The following is a 20,603-nucleotide window of genomic DNA, read 5'->3' on the forward strand; positions in this document are numbered from 1 at the left end:
CTTGCTTTTTGCCCTCCGAAGCGACTCAATTCGTTGGCATTGTTTCTATAAGGTGTCGAAAGCACGCCACAAGGATGCTGGCCTATGTTGACTCCAATGCTTCCCACAATTGTGTCAAGTTGGCTGGATATCCTTGGGGTGGTGGTCCATTCTTGAAAAACATGGGAAACTGTTGAGTGTGAAACCCAGCAGTGTTGCTGTTCTACCATACCCCGTTCAAAGGCACTTAAATCTTTCACCCTCTGAATGGCACATATACACAATCTATGTCTCAAGGCTTAACTTCTCTGGGATATGTGGGTGGGTAGCGTCCCACCTTGCCAACAGTCAGTGAAATTGTAGGGCACCAAATTCAAAACAACAAATCTCATAATTAAAATTCCTCAAACATACAAGTATTATAGACCATTTTAAAGATACACTTCTTGTTTAATCCAGCCAGTGTCTGATTTCAAAAATGCTTTACGGCGAAAGCACACCTTTCGATTATGTTAACCTTTCTAGGACGCACGTTATGCTAGCGGAACACCCCCCCCCCCCCCCCCCAACATTCCGCTGAAAAGGCAGCGCGGGAAATTCAAAAATATTTCTTAGCAATATTTAACTTTCACACGTCAACAAGTCCAATACAGCAAATGAAAGATGAACATCTTGTTAATCTACCCATCGTGTCCGATTTAAAAAAAAAAAAGGAAAAAAATAGAAGTTTTACAGCAAACACAACATATATTTACAGTGGGGCAAAAAAGTATTTAGTCAGCCACCAATTGTGCAAGTTCTCCCACTTAAAAAGATGAGAGGTCTGTAATTTTCATCATAGGTACACTTCAACTATGACAGACAAAATGAGAAAAAAAATCCTGAAAGTCACATTGTAGGATTTTTAATGAATTTATTTGCAAATTATGGTGGAAAATAAGTATTTGGTCAATAACAAAAGTTTATCTCAATACTTTGTTATATACCCTTTGTTGGCAATGACAGAGGTCAAATGTTTTCTGTAAGTCTTCACAAGGTTTTCACACACAATCTTCAGGATGTTGTTATCATATATATCCAATAACTTTCCAACCGGAGCATACGTTTTTGTCTACAGAGTAATGGAACACATGGCCATATCATGACTAGCGCGCATGACCAGGAACTAGCATTCTGCCAGACCACTGACTCAAATAGCTGGCATCCGGCCTCACATCACACTAGAGGATTCATTCCACGTTCTACTGACTGTTGACATCTAGTGGAAGGTGTAGGAAGTGCGAACAGATCCATATCTTACTGGGAATTGAATAGGCGATGACTTTAACATCAACCAGCCTCAGAATTTCCACTTCCTGTTTGGAAGTTTGCCTGCCTTATGAGTTCTGTTATACTCACAGACATAATTTTAACAGTTTTAGAAACTTCAGAGTGTCTTCTATCCAATAGTAATAATAATATGCATATATTAGGATCTGGGACAGAGTAGGAGGCAGTTCACTATGGGCACCAATTCATCCAAAAGTGAAAATGCTGCCCCCTATCCCTAAAAAGTTAAGTCAGCGCCTAGCCACAGAAAAACATACAGCCATTTTCCAACCATGGAGAGGTGTCACACAACTCAGAAATAGCGTTATAAATATTCACTTACCTTTGATCTTCATCGGAATGCACTCCCAGGAATCGAAGTTCCACAATAAATGTTTGTTTTGTTCAATAAAGTCCATAATTTATGTCCAAATACCTCCTTTTTGTTCGCGTTTAGTTCACAAATTCACAACGCGCCGGCACTAGGTCCAGACAGTCAAAACAGTTCCATTACAGTTCGTAGAAACATGTCAAACGATGCATCGTATCAATCTTTAGGATGTTTTTATCATAAATCTTCAATAATATTCCAACTGGACAATTCCTTTGTCTTTAGAAATGAAAAGGAACGCAGCTCACGGCCGCTCGCGTGACTTAGCTCATGACATTCTGCCAGACCCTTGGTTCAAACAGCTGTTATTCGCTCCCCCTTCACAGTAGAAGCCCGAAACAAAGTTCTAAAGATTGACATCTAGTGGAAGCCTTAGGAAGTGCAATATGACCCCATAGATACTGTATATTGGATAGGCAATCACTTAAACTACAACCTCAGATTTCCCACTTCCTGGTTGGATTTTGTCTCAGGTTTTTGCCTGCCATATGAGTTATGTTATACACACACATCATTCAAACAGTTTTAGAAACTTCAGTGTTTCCTATCCAAATCGACTAATTATATGCATATTCTAGCTTTTGGGCCTGAGTAGCAGGCAGTTTACTCTGGGCACCTTATTCATCCAAGCTACTCAATACTGCCCCCCAGTCACAAAGAAGTTGAAACATTTCTTTAACTGGTCTCCCCTTCATTTGCCAGATGGGTCCCCAATGAGGGCCCTGATTTAAGGAACACACTCTCTGTGATGTTTGAGAGGGTGTGTATTAACGGCCTGAGAGACTAAAGTGGTAGTGAGCGACTTGTTTTAGCGAACTGCGTTCTCTCAGATTAGGGACCTCACTTTCTTTGCAGAGAGGTCAGCTGTCGTCATCACTGCCTGAGCATGCATAGAAGTACCTGGCCTGCTGCAGAAGAAATCCCGCTCTAAATAGGTTCTGTGTGCGTGGAGTAGTTGTTGGATAAATAAGATGCATGACGGCTAACAAAAATGCACACTCCAATTTAATGCCACTAAATTATGCAGAATATTATGCAGGCCACGGAGTCTGGGGGGGGGGGGGGACTGGCTGGCCCGGCCGGCCACGTAGTCTAGCGGGGGCGACTGGCTGGCCCCGCCGGCCACGGAGTCTAGGGGGAGAATGGTTCCGTATTTCACTGAAAGAATAAACGTTTTGTTTTTGAAATGATAGTTTACGGATTTAACCATATTAATGATAAAGGCTCGTATTTGTGTGTGTTATAAATAAGTCTATGATTTAATGTTTTATAGAGCAGTCTGACTGAGCAACGGTAGGCAGCAGCAGGCTCGTAAGCATTCATTCAAACAGCACTTTCGTGCGTTTTGCCAGGAGCTCTTCACTGTGCTTCAAGCATTGAGCTGTTTATTACTTCAAACCTATCAACTCCCGAGATTAGGCTGGTGTAACCAATGTGAAATGGCTAGCTAGTTAGCGTTATGCGCGCTAATAGCGTTTCAAACGTCACTCGCTCTGAGACTTGGAGTAGTTGTTCCCCTTGCTCTGCATGGGTAACGCTGCTTCGAGGGTGGCTGTTGTCGATGTGTTCCTCGTTCGAGCCCAGGTAGGAGCGAGGCGAGGGACGGAAGCTATACTGTTACACTGGGAATACTAAAGTGCCTATAAGAACATCCAATAGTCAAAGGTATATGGAATACATATGGTATAGAGAGAGTCCTATAAATACTATATTAACTACAACCTAAACCTCTTACCTTGGAATATTGAAGTCTCATGTTTAAAGGAACCACCAGCTTTCATATGTTCTCATGTCCTGAGTAAGGAACTTAAACGTTAGCTTTTTTACATGGCACTTTTACTTTCTTTTCCAACACTTTGTTTTTGCATTATTTAAACCAAATTGAACATGTTTCATTATTAATTTGAGGCTAAATAGATTTTTATTGATGTATTATATTAATTTCAAATAAGTGTTCATTCAGTATTGTTGTAATTGTCATTATTACAAATAAATAAATAAACGGCCGACGTAATCGGTATCGGCTTTTTTGGGTCCCCTAATAATCGGTATCGGCGTTGAAAAATCGTAATCGGTCGTCCTGTACTCTGTATCACTTCCAGTCGATTTTTCTCTCCGTCTTGCAGAATTCCTCCTGAGCTCTGTGCACACTGAAGCGCAGTACTTAGCGGGGCGAACAAACAATCAAATGTAGTGGCTCAGGCTCCTGGGAGCAGGTGGTGATGGGAAAGTGCAGACCTGAGCTGAAGTCAATCTGAAAAGCGTTCCAAATGTAATTTGGTCCTTGCCTTCCAAATGGAGGCGTGTGTTAATCTGCTCCCGTAATGAACGAGATTCACTATGGGACCACTGGAGGATGAGAGGAACCAATGGATGAGGCAAAGATAAACGCATACACACACAATCCCCACCCACCACATTAGCTTAAATAGCTTAGTCAGAGTCCTAGTGGATTTTTCTCTGAGTGATTGTACTCTACTGTAGCAGCCCTTTTGGTATACTCTACTCTGTGGGAGGGAGGGAGAATAGCACAGTGAAATACCATTAGGAATAGAAAGGGTGTGGTACTCACAATACAACTAGTATTTGTCATTGTAGATTGGATGTGTGACTAGGGCTGTTATGGTTACCATATTACCGCCACACCGGCGGTCATAATGGCAGTCAAATTCCACGTGCACATTTAGCCACTGTAATTAGGCTTCTCCAAGTTCTGATGCTGCTGATGGTCATAAGTAGCCTACCATACATGCTAACTGCCTGGTACTCAGCACTCTATTGTCACTAATCACTCTGACATCAATGCAAATGTGTTCGCAAATCTAATCAAACAACATTTCTATAGGGTATGCAATTGCGTGAGAAATCAGTGATGGCCTCTATTAAAAAGATGATCCCATCGGCTTTCTATAGGCTAGGCCTACTATATATAAACTGCTCAAAAAAATAAAGGGAACACTTAAACAACACAATGTAACTCCAAGTCAATCACACTTCTGTGAAATCAAACTGTCCACATAGGAAGCAACACTGATTGACAATTGATTTCACATGCTGTTGTGCAAATGGAATAGACAAAAGGTGGAAATTATAGGCAATTAGCAAGACACTCCCAAAAACGGAATGGTTCTGCAGGTGGTGACCACAGACCACTTCTCAGTTCCTATGCTTCCTGGCTGATGTTTTGGTCACTTTTGAATGCTGGCAGTGCTTTCACTCTAGTGGTAGCATGAGACGGAGTCTACAACCCACACAAGTGGCTCAGGTAGTGCAGTTCATCCAAGATGGCACATCAATGCGAGCTGTGGTAAAAAGGTTTGCTGTGTCTGTCAGCGTAGTGTCCAGAGCATGGAGGCGCTACCAGGAGACAGGCCAGTACATCAGGAGACGAGGAGGAGGACGTAGGAGGGCAACAACCCAGCAGCAGGACCGCTACCTCCGCCTTAGTGCAAGGAGGTGCACTGCCAGAGCCCTGCAAAATGACCTCCAGCAGGCCACAAATGTGGCCACAAATTTTTCCCGCTGCCACTGTATCGAGACAGGTGTATAATAATTGTCCATTGTAAATAAAAAAAAATCACACATTATTTAGTAAATGTGAAGACCAGATTAAATCAAGAATAGTCCGATGGGTGACAATATTAGCCTCTAGTGATGCCCAGCTAAGGCGAGAAACGCGTGATTTTTCAAATCATAGTCGACACCTCATGTAGCCTAGCCCATTTTTCACTGCTCAAACACAGGCTGATAATTGTTAATAAACCAATCATAATGCTAGAAATGTTTAAATGTAGCTAATTAAATTAATCATGCGCGGGGCACAACTGGCACACAATCCCTTTTCACACCAACTTTCCCTCAGAACTGTTCCACTTATTAAAAAAAAAAAAATTGAGCTAAGTAATGGCATTCGATAGCAAGCTAGCTAGCAAGAACAACAATGAAATGCACTGGAATCCAAGCTCTTTAACAAAAAACGATCAACTAGAAGAAGATGATGATGACAATGTCGGAGATGCTGCTACCAATCCACCACCTCAAATAAAAATATCTACGTGTTTCAAGAGGGGTTGCTTTTGCGAATTCTAGTGCCTAAGGAGGAGCACATCCAGCATCCCAACGTACTGTCCACAGTGTGGAGTAAAAGCAGCAGGACGACTCATTTGGGTCTTGCAACCTAAAACACGAGTCGTTGCTAAAACATAACTTAAGCCAAAAGCACATCAAATGCCAGGACAAGTGCATCGGAGCTGGAGCAACATCAATATTTATATCACCAGGCAGCCAAACTTGACAGGCAACAGGTGGCAGGCAGCCCAAGCCGGTCAACAGGCAGAGCTAACTGAGCTAGAGATGAAATGTAACACCGCTTACTGCATTGTCAAAGAGAAGATGGCTTTTACCAAATTCAGGACCATGTTACTCACCCAGAAAAATAATGGTTTACAAATCAACCCTAACTATATTATTGACACCATCCGGGAAGAGGGTTAGTGATATCTGGGCTTTTTGGGATGTTCCTTCCCCTAAACCCTTACCCTAAAAGCAAGTTGATTTGTTAGCGAGATCAAATAAATTGTTGTGAGAGGAGACTAAATAAATGTTTAATTACCCAAGTATCAGTTCATAGTCCATGTTGCCTTACATAGTGAATAATAATAATCTGTTAGCTGAATGCAGTAATGGATAACTGTTTGCAGTTCTACTTTTAAATACAATAAAAGTTGTTTTTAATCACCTACCGTATATATGTTTTCTGTTGCACTTTTCAATACAATCAGTGTTCTGTTTTGTATGTTACATTTCTTTGTACAAAACTAGTTACCTATGTAAACGTGGCAAGTGTCTTCACTGACATTTTCAACCTCTCCCTGACCCAGTCTGTAATACCTACATGTTTCAAGCAGACCACCATTCAAGCAGACCACCCAAGAACGCCATGTAACCTGTCTAAATAACTATCTGTAGCCATGAAAGGCTGATGGCTCACATGAACACCATCAACCCAGACACTCTGGACCCGCTTCAATTTGCATACCGCTCCAACAGATCCACAGATGACGCAATATCTGTTGCACTCCACACTGCCCTTTCCCACCTGGACAAAAGGAATCCTTACGTGAGAATGCTGTTCATTGACAACAGCTCATAGTGCCCTGCAAGCTCATCACTAAGCTAAGGACACGGAGAATGAACACCGGCAACTGGATCCTGGACTTTCTGACGGGCTGCCCCCAGGTGGTGAGGGTAGGTAACACATCCGCCACGCTGACATTTGAACACGGGGCCCCCTCAGGGGTGCGTGCTTAGTCCCCTCGTGTACTCCCTGTTCACCCACAACTGCATGGCCTCTTCCCCCTCAGGAGCCTGAAAATATTTGTCATGGGCCCTCCGATCCTCAAATTCATTCAGCTGCACCATTGAGAGCATCTTGACTGGCTGCATCACCGCGCTTGGTATGACAACTGCTTGGGATGCGACTGCAAGGCACTACAGAAGGTAGTGCTTCCGGGGCCGAGCTCCCTGCCATCCAGGACCTCTATACCAGGCGGTGTCAGAGGAAGGCCCCAAAAGGTGTTAGACTCCAGCCACCCAAGTCATAGACTGTCACCTCTGCTACCTCATGACAAGCGGTACCGGAGTGCCAAGTCTGGGCCCAAAAGGCGTCTTAACAGCTTCTACCCCAAAGCCATAAGACTGCTGAACAGTTGATCAAATGGCCCTCAGACTTTTCATTGATGCAGACTGGCTTTTTAAAAATTTGCTCTGACTCTCTTGCACTGGCTCACTCACTTGACTCTACTCACACACTCACACATACTACACTGACATTCCAACACACAGATACACACTACATACGCTCACATACACAAAACACATGCATATTGATGCTTCACACCCTTCACATACGCTGCTGCTGCCCTGTATCTATGCTGATTGCCTAGTTACCCCTACCTACATGTACATATTATCTCAACTACCTTGTACCTCTGCACATTGACTCGGTACCGGTACTCCTTGTATCGGGGCGGCAGGTAGCCTAGTGGTTAGAGCGTTGGGCCAGTAACGAAAGGTTGCTGGATCGAATCCCCCGAGCAAACGAGGTAAACATCTGTCGTTCTGCCCCTGGCCAAGGCAGTTAACCTACTGTTCCCCAGTAGGCCGTCATTGAAAATATGAATTTGTTCTTAACGGACTTGCCTAGTTAAAATAAATATATCCTCGTTATAGTTATTTAATTAAGGTAACACCTGATGAGAATTAAGAATGATAGGACAGTCATTTGCAGTAATAAATAAACAGTTCATTCTGGTGCTCAAAAGTATGTCAGCATTAAAGTACTTAAATATTCTGTGTGAAACGAAGTGTCTAGTGGTTCAATATCTGTATGACATGGGACAGCAGTGGTGTGGGTTTGAGGATGGTGTGTGTGCGCGTGCGTGCATCACCTGGTACACGGCTAGTGATGGTTTTTACAGTCTGACCTGGTAATAGAAGCAGTTTTTGTTGTACAAAAGTCACAAAAGTTTTGATTTTTTCCTTGTCTCCTCTCCCAGGTGAACTTTGTGGTGTGTCAGTTGTTTGCCCTGTTGACAGCCTTCTGGTTCCGTCTGTATCTCCACCCCAGTAAGACCAGTCCCTTCATCAGACATGTGGTGGCCACGCTACTGGGCTTCTACCTGGCTCTCTTCTGCTTCGGCTGGTGAGTGCTATTCCTGTCACATCTTTTCACCTCTTCCGGAAATGTTTTCTCTTGTCCCTGGTTCCCTCTGTCTCTCCCTTCCTCACCCGTTCCTGCTTCTCGCACTCTTCCCTCTCTTCCCTCTCTCCTTCACGCCTTTCTTCCCCTGTCTCTCTGAGCCCCCCCCTCACCCCTGTCGTCAATCCGTCTCTCCCTCCCTCCACCCATCTCTCCTGCCGCCCTCCCTCCATCCTTTACGGGCCAAGGTAAACTGGTCGATGCAGAGGCAATTGATATCCAATTAGGAAGCCGTTGGGCCCGTTATAAACAACCTGCCCTCCCTTGGCAGTGTGCCCCTTAGCATTTTCCCGTACACACCAAGAGAGAACCCTAAGTGTGTGTGAAACGCTAACTGCGTCATTCCACCATGGCATGTTTGATCATGTGCTGCCACCATCGGTACATGATATTGATGGTAAGGTGATTCTGTTGTGGTCAGATCAAATTTTGTGTTGCTTTTAGTGTAATTAATGTCTTGTTAGTCATCTGTGAAACACACCTTTTAGAATGTAGAATACGTAGAGGACAGTAGTACCATAAACTGCATTCATTCCTATCACTTTAGTTTGACAATCACTGACAAGCCATTTCCTTTTTGGTTTTTATATATATTTATATATTTTTTCAATAAACAAAAACATACTTTGACAAAAACAACTTTAACATTTACATTGAAACAAACATGAATGACATCCCACCTGCTCAGACCCACATGTTCCCACGGTATCCACACCCAATGTTGTTTCCAATGCTTGTAAGACTCTGCCCCCATATGACTTCACATTGTGTTGTTTCCAATGCTTGTAAGACTCTGCCCCCATATGACTTCACATTGTGTTGTTTCCAATGCTTGTAAGACTCTGCCCCCATATGACTTCACATTGTGTTGTTTCTGTCTGTAGCCAGATTTATTCCTATATTTAAATAATAAAGTATTAGACTTTTCCATTCTCTTAACATTGGAGTGTCATTTGACCTCTAGTATTTAAGTAATAGCTTCTTCAATATAAGTGACGAAAATAAATATTGTCCAACCCATTGGGTATCTCACTGTACCCTCGTATGCCATGTCTTGAGATATGCAGATAGACGGATTAGAAGTAAACATACATTGTAAAACTTCTGACAGCCAGCATTCTAACTCTGCCCATAGCTTCCAGACTTTATAGCACTCCCAGAAGGCATGAACTGACTTACTTTATAACTCCTTCTCTTCCCACGGTCCTGCTACCACTCAATTCTGTCTGACATATTGACTCTGAATGACGCATGCACACTTACTCCAATCCTCTACTGTACTTCAGACTCTGAGGACACACAATGCCCTAGGGGACTTACCAAGAACTTGCCACATTATACTATTTGGATCTTTGTCCATCACCACCATCATACTGCTGTGTACTGTAGATTTACAGTCCGAGTCAAAAGTTTGGACACACCTAGTCAGTCCAGGGTTTTTCTTTATTTTTACTATTTTCTACATTGTGGAATAATAGTGAAGACTCAACTATGAAATAACACATTTGGAATCATGAAGGGTTAAACAAATCAATATATTTGAGATTCTTCAAATAGCCACCATTTGCCTTGATGACAGCTTTGCACACTCTTGGCATTCTCTCAACGAACTTCATGAGGTAATCACCTGGAATGCATTTTAATTAACAGGTGTGCCTTGTTAAAAGTTAATTTGTGGAATTTCTTTCCTTAATAGTAGGGGGGTATACAGAAGATAGCCCTATTTGGTAAAACACCAAGTCCATATTATGGCAAGAACAGCTCAAATAAGCGAAGAGGAACGACAGTCCATCATTCCTTTAATACATGGTCAGTCAATGCGGGGGGTGGGGGGGGTGGGGGGGGGGGGGGGGGGGGATGCTTTGCTGGTGACACTGATTTATTTAGAATTCAAGGCACACTTAACCAGCATGGCTACCACAGCATACTGTTGGAAAAGCATTCTAGGTGAAGCTAGTTGAGAGAATGTCAAGAGTGGTGGCTACTTTGAAGAATCTGAAATGTAAAATATATTTTGATTCAACACTTTCTTTTGGTCACTACATGATTCCGAATGTGTTATTTCATAGTTTTGATGTCTTCACTATTAGTATACAATGTACTTGAATGAGTAGGTGTCAACTTTTGACTGGTACTGTATTTGGATCGTTGTCACCGTCATACTGTGTACTGTAGATATAAACTCAGCGAAAAAATAAACATCCTCTCACTGTCAACTGCGTTTATTTTCAGCAAACTTAACGTGTAAATATTTGTATGAACATAAGATTCAACATCTGAGACAAACTGAACAAGTTCCACAGACATGTGACTAACAAATTGAATAATTCCACTGAAGAAAGTGGAGGGGGGGGGTCAAAAGTAACAGTTCGTATCTGGTGTGGCCACCAGCTGCATTAAGTACTGCAGTGCATCTCCTCCTCATGGACTGCACCAGATTTGCCAGTTCTTGCTGTGATATGTTACCCCACTCTTCCACTAAGGCACCTGCAAGTTCCTGGACAATTCTGGGGGGAATGGTCCTAGCCCTCACCCTCTGATCCAACAGGTTCCAGATATGCTCAACAGGATTGAGATCCAGGCTCTTTGCTGGGCATGGCAGAACACTGACATTCCTGTCTTGCAGGAAATAATGCACAGAACGAGCAGTATGGCTGGTGGGATTGTCATGTCAGAATGAGCCTGCAGGAAGGGTACCACATGAGATAGGAGGAGTATGTCTTCTATGTAACCCACAGCGTTGACATTGCCTGCAATGACAACAAGATCTGTCCGATGATGCTGTGACACATCGCCCCAGACCATGACGGACCCTCCACCTCCAAATCGATCCCATTCTAGAGTACAGGCCTCGGTGTAACGCTCATTCCTTCAACGATTTACGCGAATCCGACCATCACCCCTGGTGAGACACACCCGGGACTCGTCAGTGAAAAGCACTTTTTGCCAGTCCTGTCTGGTCCAGCGACGGTGGGTTTGTGCCCATAGGCGACGTTGTTGCTGGTGAGAACCTGCCTTACAACAGGCCTACAAGCCTTCACTCAGTCCCTCTCAGCCTATTGCGGACAGTCTGAGCACTGATGGAGGGATTGTGCGTTCCTGGTGTAACTCGGGCAGTTGTTGTTGCCATACTGTACCTGTCCAGCAGGTGTGATGTAACTTTCCATAACTGTGACCTTAATTGCCTACCGTCTGTACGCTGTTAGTGTCTTAACGACCGTTCCACAAGTGCATGTTCATTAATTGTTTATGGGTCATTGAACAAGCATAGGAAACGGTGTTTCTTTGAAAGACAGGGTCCTGAAAAAGGAACGTTTCTTTTTTTGCTGAGTGTATTTTGATATTTGTCCTCCATCATGCTGCTGTGTACTGTGGATTAGTGATGCACCGATATGACATTTTTAGCTGATACCGATATTTTCCTTGCCAAAATAAACGATACCGATAACTGTTAACTGTACTAGAATGCTTAAGTTAAGTAGTTAACACACACATGGACGCAGTGGTTTAAGGCACTGCATCTCAGTTCAAGAGGCGAGGTTACAGTCCCTGGTTCGAATCGAGGCTGTATCACATCTGGCCGTGATTGGGAGTCCCATAGGGCTGCGCACAATTGGCTCAGTGTCGTCCGAGTTTGGCCGGGGTAGGCCGTCATTGTAAATAAGAATTTGTTCTTAACTGACTTGCCTAGTTAAATAAAAGTTACACACAGACCAAAAATATTTGTTTGGGGCATTCACATATGTCCCCATTACCAGGAAAACTTAATCAAAACCTATTTCTTTCACTTACTTGCTGTGCTGTTTCATTCTCAACCAGGATTTCATCACACGTGTAGTTTCAGTGAAGTTTCAGCTCGGTCTGTCCGTGGCCTCTCTTCCTCGGTGCGCACTGTCACTGTGTCCGTTTCCATCTTGTCCAGCTGTGTCTGTAACATTTCACATAAACCCTGTTTCTTGTCTGCATCGACGTAGACGTCCTTGTACATAGCATCGAGCATGGTGCCGACACAGTAAAGAGAATGCATCCGACTTGCTTTGTTGAGCAGGCGTTTTAATGCCATGACAGAGGGTATCACGTCTGCTGCAGGCGCAGTTGATGAGCTTATTTCTCCAGTCAGATGTTTGAATGGAGCTAGCTAGTGTGTTAATGTTCTCAAATGGCATCAGCGGTATGACAACCAGCACATTCATGAACATGCAATACGACTTCAGTATGAAATCCTCGTTCACCCACTGTGCTGTCAGTCTCAGCATGCTCATGGGGCTGATATCGCTGGTCCAAATATCAGTCGTGAAGCTAATAGCAGTAACATAGTGTTTACATTTAAATATTTTTTTTTAGCAGTGACGCTATTACTGTGTAACTCCAGTAGGGCAACATCTGAAAAATAGCGCCTACTTGGTAGTGTGCACTGGTGCTCCACCAGTTGGCGAAAGCCAACATCACCCACGACAGAGAATGGTCAAGGGCAATGGAATTCATTATTTTGGCGCCTTTGAGTTGTCTCGCTGAAAATCTCTTACTCTTTTAAATGACTGTTCGATCCACACAGCAGACATTGTGGTCTAGGTTAGGAATGCTGTGTTGCACGTGTAGCGTTATATATCGCGTGGCGTCATTACGTCATCTACCTACCTTATACAGGTATGCACGTCAGCTTTGACATAGGTTTTGCACATCGGCGTTAAACTAGACATCGAGTCGATGTTGGCATTTTTAACTAATATCGTCCGATTCCGATATGCTTACCGCTATATCGTGCATCCCTACTGTAGATATATTTGTCCATCGCATTATACCCTCTTTTTTCCCATATCTTTCTGGAGAGTTGGAGTTGCTTAGGTGAAGTACATCTCCAGTGTTGCAGAAGGGACTGAGGATAGCTGTAGGCTAGTTGGAGCCTAGAGACAGAAACAAAGTAGACATGTCCTTGAGTACAGCATGGTTTCACTTAGTTATCTGCCCTCAGATCATCCACCAGTCCGTAGAATAGAGGGGAGAAAAAGGCCCTTTTGGAATCCCATCCTCTAGCTGTGTGGTTATCATGCGTTCATCATGGGGCTATATCAGACCCAAGATTCAGCCCTTAGGGCCTTCCTTTGTCCTGCACCACTCCTGGCTGACATGTTGACAGAATACCAGAGAAGCCAACACTATCATATGAACAGGCCTGTGTATTATAGTGATAACCACCACAGGAGATCAAAATGTACTCCATCTTTCTTTGGGACTACCAGCCCTCTTAAATGCCCATGTGACCTCACCATCCATACTACAGTGTGTATATATGGTAGTTGGTGCTATCGGTACACCTTGGATAAATTGACAGTCCCCATGATAGTTTTGGAGGTGCCCCCTGCTGTTGTGTTGGTAACACACTAACACATTGTGTCATCTCACCTTCGGGAACGTGTTGGTCTGTCGGTGGTGATGATGATGATGATGATGATGATGTGTCTGAGAGCCCACAGAGTCAGTCAGTCCTCAGAGATGGAGACATAACATGGTACAGAGATCTCAGGGCTGCGGATATAGACTGGTTAGCTGATAACGTCATGAAAACAATGCTTCAATGGGGCAGAAGTCTGTTGTGATGGCCAGATGGCTAGCAGCGAAATAATCAAATAAAATGTTATTTGTTACTACACATGGTTAGCAGATGTTAATGTGAGTGTAGCGAAATGCTTGTGCTTCTAGTTCCGACAATGCAGTAATACCCAACGAGTAATCTAACCTAACAATTCCACAACTACTACCTTATACACACAAGTGTAAAGGTATAAAGAATATGTACATAAAGATATATGAATGAGTGATGGTACAGAATGGCATAGGCAAGATGCAGTAGATGGTATAGAGTACAGTATATACATATGAGATGAGTAATGTAGGGTATATAAACATAAAGTGGCTAGTGATACATGTATTACATAAAGATGGCAAGATGCAGTAGATGATATAGAGTACAGTATATACATATACATATGAGATGAGTAATGTAGGGTATGTAAACATTATATTAAGTGGCATTGTTTAAAGTGGCTAGTGATGCATTTTTACATTTCCATCAATTCCCATTATTAAAGTGGCTGGAGTTGAGTCAGTATGTTGGCAGCGGCCATTAACTGTTAGTGTTGGCTGTTTAAGTCTAATGGCCTTGAGATAGAAGCTGTTTTTCAGTCTCTCGCGCCCTGCTTTGATGCACCTGTACTGACCTCGCCTTCTGGTTGATAGCAGGGTGAACAGGCAGTGTGGTTGTTGTCCTTGATGATCTTTATGGCCTTCCTGTGACATCGAGTGGTGTAGGTGTCTTGGAGGGCAGGTAGTTTGCCCCCGGTGATGTGTTGTGCAGACCTCACTGCCCTCTGGAGGGCCTTACGGTTGTGGGCGGAGCAGTTGCCGTACCAGACGGTGATACAGCCCGACAGGATGCTCTCGATTGTGCATCTGTAGAAGTTTGTGAGTGCTTTTGGTGACAAGCCGAATTTCTTCAGCCTCCTGAGGTTGAAGAGGCGCTGCTGCGCCTTCTTCACAACGCTGTCTGTGTGGGTGGACCAATTCAGTTTGTCCGTGATGTGTACACCGAGGAACTTAACTTTCCACCTTCTCCACTACTGACCCGTCGATGTGGATAGGGGGGTGCTCCCTCTGCTGTTTCCTGAAGTCCACAATCATCTCCTTTGTTTTGTTGACGTTGAGTGTGAGGTTATTTTCCTGACACCACACTCCGAGGGCCCTCACCTCCTCCCTGTAGGCCGTCTCGTCGTTGTTGGTAATCAAGCCTACCACTGTAGTGTCGTCCGCAAACTTGATGATTGAGTTGGAGGCGTGCATGGCCATGCAGTCGTGGGTGAACAGGGACTACACGAGAGGGCTCAGAACGCACCCTTGTGGGGCCCCGGTGTTGAGGATCAGCGGGTGGAGATGTTACTTTCCCTCACCACCTGGGGGCGGCCCGTCAAGTCCAGGACCCAGTTGCACAGGGCGGGGTCGAGACCCAGGGTCTCGAGCTTGATGACGAGGTTGGAGTGTACTATGGTGTTAAATGCTGAGCTGTAGTCGATGAACAGCATTCTCACATAGGTATTCCTCTTGTCCAGATGGGTTAGGGCAGTGTGGTTGCGATTGCGTCGTCTGTGGACCTATTGGGTCGGTAACCAAATTGGAGTGGGTCTAGGGTGTCCGGTAGGGTGGAGGTGATATGGTCCTTGACTAGTCTCTCAAAGCACTTCATGATGACGGAAGTGAGTGCTACGGGGCGGTAGTCGTTTAGCTCAGTTACCTTAGCTTTCTTGGGAACAGGAACAATGGTGGCCCTCTTGAAGCATGTGGGAACAGCAGACTGGGATAAGGATTGATTGAATATGTCCTTAAACACACCAGCCAGCTGCGCAGGCATGCTTTGAGGACGCGGCTGGGAATGCCGTCTGGGCCTGCAGCCTTGCGAGGGTTAACACGTTTAAATGTTTTACTCACCTCGGCTGCAGTGAAGGAGAGCCCGCAGGTTTTGGTAGCGGGCCGTGTCAGTGGCACTGTATTGTCCTCAAAACGAGCAAAAAAGTTATTTAGTCTGTCTGGGAGCAAGACATCCTTGTCTGCGACGTGGCTGGTTTTCTTTTTGTAATCCGTGATTGACTGTAGACCCTGCCACATACCTCTTGTGTCTGAGCTGTTGAATTGCGACTCTACTTTGTCTCTATACTGGCACTTAGCTGTTTGATTGCCTTGCGGAGACCATAGCTACACTGTTTGTATTCGGTCATGTTTCCGGTCACCTTGTCCTGGTTAAAAGCAGTGGTTCGCGCTTTTAGTTTCACGCGAATGCTGCCATCAATCCACGGTTTCTGGTTTGGGAATGTTTTAATCGTTGCTGTGGGTACGACATCGTCAATGCACTTTCTAATGAACTCGCTCACCGAATCAGCGTATTCGTCAATGTTGTTGTCGTCAATGTTGTTGGACGCAATGCGGAACATATCCCAATCCACGTGATCGAAGCAGTCTTGAAGCGTGGAATCATATTGGTCGGACCAGCGTTGAACAGACCTGAGCGCGGGAGCTTCCTGTTTTAGTTTCTTTTTGTAGGCTGGAAGCAACAAAATGGAGTCGTGGTCAGCTTTTCCGAAAGGAGGGCGGGGGAGGGCCTTATATGCGTCGCGGAAGTTAGTATAACAATGATCCAAGGTTTTACCAGCCCTGGTAGCACAATCGATATGCTGATAGAATTTAGGGAGTTTTGTTTTCAGATTAGCCTTGTTAAAATCCCCAGCTACGATGAATGCAGACTCAGGGTGTGTGGTTTCCATTTTACATAGTCAGATAAAGTTCGTTCAGGGCCATCGATGTGTCTGCTTGGGGGGGAATATATACGGCTGTGATTATAATCAAAGAGAATTCCCTTGGTAGATAATGCGGTCGACATTTGATTGTGAGGAATTCTAAATCAGGTGAACAGAATGACTTGAGTTCCTGTATGTTATGATCACACCACGTCTCGCTAATCATAAGGCATACACCCCCGCCCCTCATCTTACCAGTAAGATGTTTGTTTCTGTCGGCGCGATGCGTGAAGAAACCAGCTTGCTGCACCGACTCCGTTAGCGTCTCTCGAGTGAGCCATGTTTCCGTGAAGCAAAGAACGTTACAGTCTTTGATGTCTCTCTGGAATGTTACCCTTGCTCGGATTTCGTCAACCTTGTTGTCAAGAGACTGGACATTGGCGAGTAGTATGCTAGGGAGTGGAGCGCGATGTGCCCGTCTCCGAAGCCTGACCAGAAGACCGCAGAAGCCTGTTGTGATGGCAGAAGCCTGTTGTGATGGCCAGATGGCTAGCAGCGATGGATACAATGGGGCAGAAGTCTGTTGTGATGGCCAGATGGCTAGCAGCGCAGGATACAATGGCAAGAAGCTGCCATGTGGGGAATCGTAGGTGGCTAATTTCAGAAAGTTTTATCTTGAAACTGCATCTTGTTTTGACTGTCATGTCTATGCTAATATGGCTCAAATGTTCTAGCTAACATACATCTAACGATGTATTTGAGACAAGTGCTCATTGTGCTAATGTATTCATGTTTTCAATGAACATTGGAGACTAAATATAGTTTACATGTTGTCAACAATCTAAGCCACGTCGGTTTTGCCCCATAGTTGCGCATGCATTGCTTTTGTTGCTAAACAACCAACCTGTCTAAGGAGTAACTGTCCACTATCTATAGTCGTAGTCACGCTAAACTTTCTTATTCATGTATGGTCCTAGTTCTGGTGAGAAACTGTCCCGGAGTGCTGTTCTGCCTGGATTCATGCCAACACTCTGTACGTTGCCTCTCCATGTCACTAGAGATGTATTTGCCACCTTCAGAAATGTGTTTTTCCTCAATATGGAATGAAAAGGGAAGGGGGAGAGGTAGTGTCTGAAAAAGGAGAGAGAGGTAGTGTCTGAAAAAGGAGAGGGTGGTGGTGTCTGAAAAAGGAGAGGGTGGTGGTGTCTGAAAAAGGAGAGGGTGGTGGTGTCTGAAAAAGGAGAGGGTGGTGGTGTCTGAAAAAGGAGAGGGTGGTGGTGTCTGAAAAAGGAGAGGGTGGTGGTGTCTGAAAAAGGAGAGGGTGGTGGTGTCTGAAAAAGGAGAGGGTGGTGGTGTCTGAAAAAGGAGAGGGTGGTGGTGTCTGAAAAAGGAGAGGGTGGTGGTGTCTGAAAAAGGAGAGGGTGGTGGTGTCTGAAAAAGGAGAGGGTGGTGGTGTCTGAAAAAGGAGAGGGTGGTGGTGTCTGAAAAAGGAGAGGGTGGTGGTGTCTGAAAAAGGAGAGGGTGGTGGTGTCTGAAAAAGGAGAGGGTGGTGGTGTCTGAAAAAGGAGAGGGTGGTGGTGTCTGAAAAAGGAGAGGGTGGTGGTGTCTGAAAAAGGAGAGGGTGGTGGTGTCTGAAAAAGGAGAGGGTGGTGGTGTCTGAAAAAGGAGAGGGTGGTGGTGTCTGAAAAAGGAGAGGGTGGTGGTGTCTGAAAAAGGAGAGGGTGGTGGTGTCTGAAAAAGGAGAGGGTGGTGGTGTCTGAAAAAGGAGAGGGTGGTGGTGTCTGAAAAAGGAGAGGGTGGTGGTGTCTGAAAAAGGAGAGGGTGGTGGTGTCTGAAAAAGGAGAGGGTGGTGGTGTCTGAAAAAGGAGAGGGTGGTGGTGTCTGAAAAAGGAGAGGGTGGTGGTGTCTGAAAAAGGAGAGGGTGGTGGTGTCTGAAAAAGGAGAGGGTGGTGGTGTCTGAAAAAGGAGAGGGTGGTGGTGTCTGAAAAAGGAGAGGGTGGTGGTGTCTGAAAAAGGAGAGGGTGGTGGTGTCTGAAAAAGGAGAGGGTGGTGGTGTCTGAAAAAGGAGAGGGTGGTGGTGTCTGAAAAAGGAGAGGGTGGTGGTGTCTGAAAAAGGAGAGGGTGGTGGTGTCTGAAAAAGGAGAGGGTGGTGGTGTCTGAAAAAGGAGAGGGTGGTGGTGTCTGAAAAAGGAGAGGGTGGTGGTGTCTGAAAAAGGAGAGGGTGGTGGTGTCTGAAAAAGGAGAGGGTGGTGGTGTCTGAAAAAGGAGAGGGTGGTGGTGTCTGAAAAAGGAGAGGGTGGTGGTGTCTGAAAAAGGAGAGGGTGGTGGTGTCTGAAAAAGGAGAGGGTGGTGGTGTCTGAAAAAGGAGAGGGTGGTGGTGTCTGAAAAAGGAGAGGGTGGTGGTGTCTGAAAAAGGAGAGGGTGGTGGTGTCTGAAAAAGGAGAGGGTGGTGGTGTCTGAAAAAGGAGAGGGTGGTGGTGTCTGAAAAAGGAGAGGGTGGTGGTGTCTGAAAAAGGAGAGGGTGGTGGTGTCTGAAAAAGGAGAGGGTGGTGGTGTCTGAAAAAGGAGAGGGTGGTGGTGTCTGAAAAAGGAGAGGGTGGTGGTGTCTGAAAAAGGAGAGGGTGGTGGTGTCTGAAAAAGGAGAGGGTGGTGGTGTCTGAAAAAGGAGAGGGTGGTGGTGTCTGAAAAAGGAGAGGGTGGTGGTGTCTGAAAAAGGAGAGGGTGGTGGTGTCTGAGAAAAGGAGAGGGTGGTGGTGTCTGAGAAAAGGAGAGGGTGGTGGTGTCTGAGAAAAGGAGAGGGTGGTGGTGTCTGAGAAAAGGAGAGAGGGTGGTGGTGTCTGAGAAAAGGAGAGACGGTGGTGGTGTCTGAGAAAAGGAGAGACGGTGGTGGTGTCTGAGAAAAGGAGAGACGGTGGTGGTGTCTGAGAAAAGGAGAGACGGTGGTGGTGTCTGAGAAAAGGAGAGACGGTGGTGGTGTCTGAGAAAAGGAGAGACGGTGGTGGTGTCTGAGAAAAGGAGAGACGGTGGTGGTGTCTGAGAAAAGGAGAGACGGTGGTGGTGTCTGAGAAAAGGAGAGACGGTGGTGGTGTCTGAGAAAAGGAGAGACGGTGGTGGTGTCTGAGAAAAGGAGAGACGGTGGTGGTGTCTGAGAAAAGGAGAGACGGTGGTGGTGTCTGAGAAAAGGAGAGACGGTGGTGGTGTCTGAGAAAAGGAGAGACGGTGGTGGTGTCTGAGAAAAGGAGAGACGGTGGTGGTGTCTGAGAAAAGGAGAGACGGTGGTGGTGTCTGAGAAAAGGAGAGACGGTGGTGGTGTCTGAGAAAAGGAGAGACGGTGGTGGTGTCTGAGAAAAGGAGAGACGGTGGTGGTGTCTGAGAAAAGGAGAGACGGTGGTGGTGTCTGAGAAAAGGAGAGACGGTGGTGGTGTCTGAGAAAAGGAGAGACGGTGGTGGTGTCTGAGAAAAGGAGAGACGGTGGTGGTGTCTGAGAAAAGGAGAGACGGTGGTGGTGTCTGAGAAAAGGAGAGACGGTGGTGGTGTCTGAGAAAAGGAGAGACGGTGGTGGTGTCTGAGAAAAGGAGAGACGGTGGTGGTGTCTGAGAAAAGGAGAGACGGTGGTGGTGTCTGAGAAAAGGAGAGACGGTGGTGGTGTCTGAGAAAAGGAGAGACGGTGGTGGTGTCTGAGAAAAGGAGAGACGGTGGTGGTGTCTGAGAAAAGGAGAGACGGTGGTGGTGTCTGAGAAAAGGAGAGACGGTGGTGGTGTCTGAGAAAAGGAGAGACGGTGGTGGTGTCTGAGAAAAGGAGAGACAGTGGTGGTGTCTGAGAAAAGGAGAGACAGTGGTGGTGTCTGAGAAAAGGAGAGACAGTGGTGAATTAAGTTCTGAC

General features: G+C 45.4%; 1 protein-coding gene across 1 annotated transcript in view; it reads left to right on the top strand.

Annotated features, from left to right (window-relative positions):
• The window catches only part of LOC129811460 (lysophospholipid acyltransferase 2-like), an 89,313-nt gene that overhangs the window by 42,362 nt on the left and 26,348 nt on the right, over positions 1 to 20,603 (top strand). Inside the window, exon 2 of the mRNA XM_055862785.1 lies at positions 8,236 to 8,381. Coding sequence (XP_055718760.1) covers positions 8,236 to 8,381 — 146 coding nt within the window. The remainder of the gene's footprint in view (positions 1 to 8,235; positions 8,382 to 20,603) is intronic.

Source organism: Salvelinus fontinalis, chromosome 15 (genome assembly GCF_029448725.1).
Source record: "Salvelinus fontinalis isolate EN_2023a chromosome 15, ASM2944872v1, whole genome shotgun sequence".
Taxonomy (NCBI): domain Eukaryota; kingdom Metazoa; phylum Chordata; class Actinopteri; order Salmoniformes; family Salmonidae; genus Salvelinus; species Salvelinus fontinalis.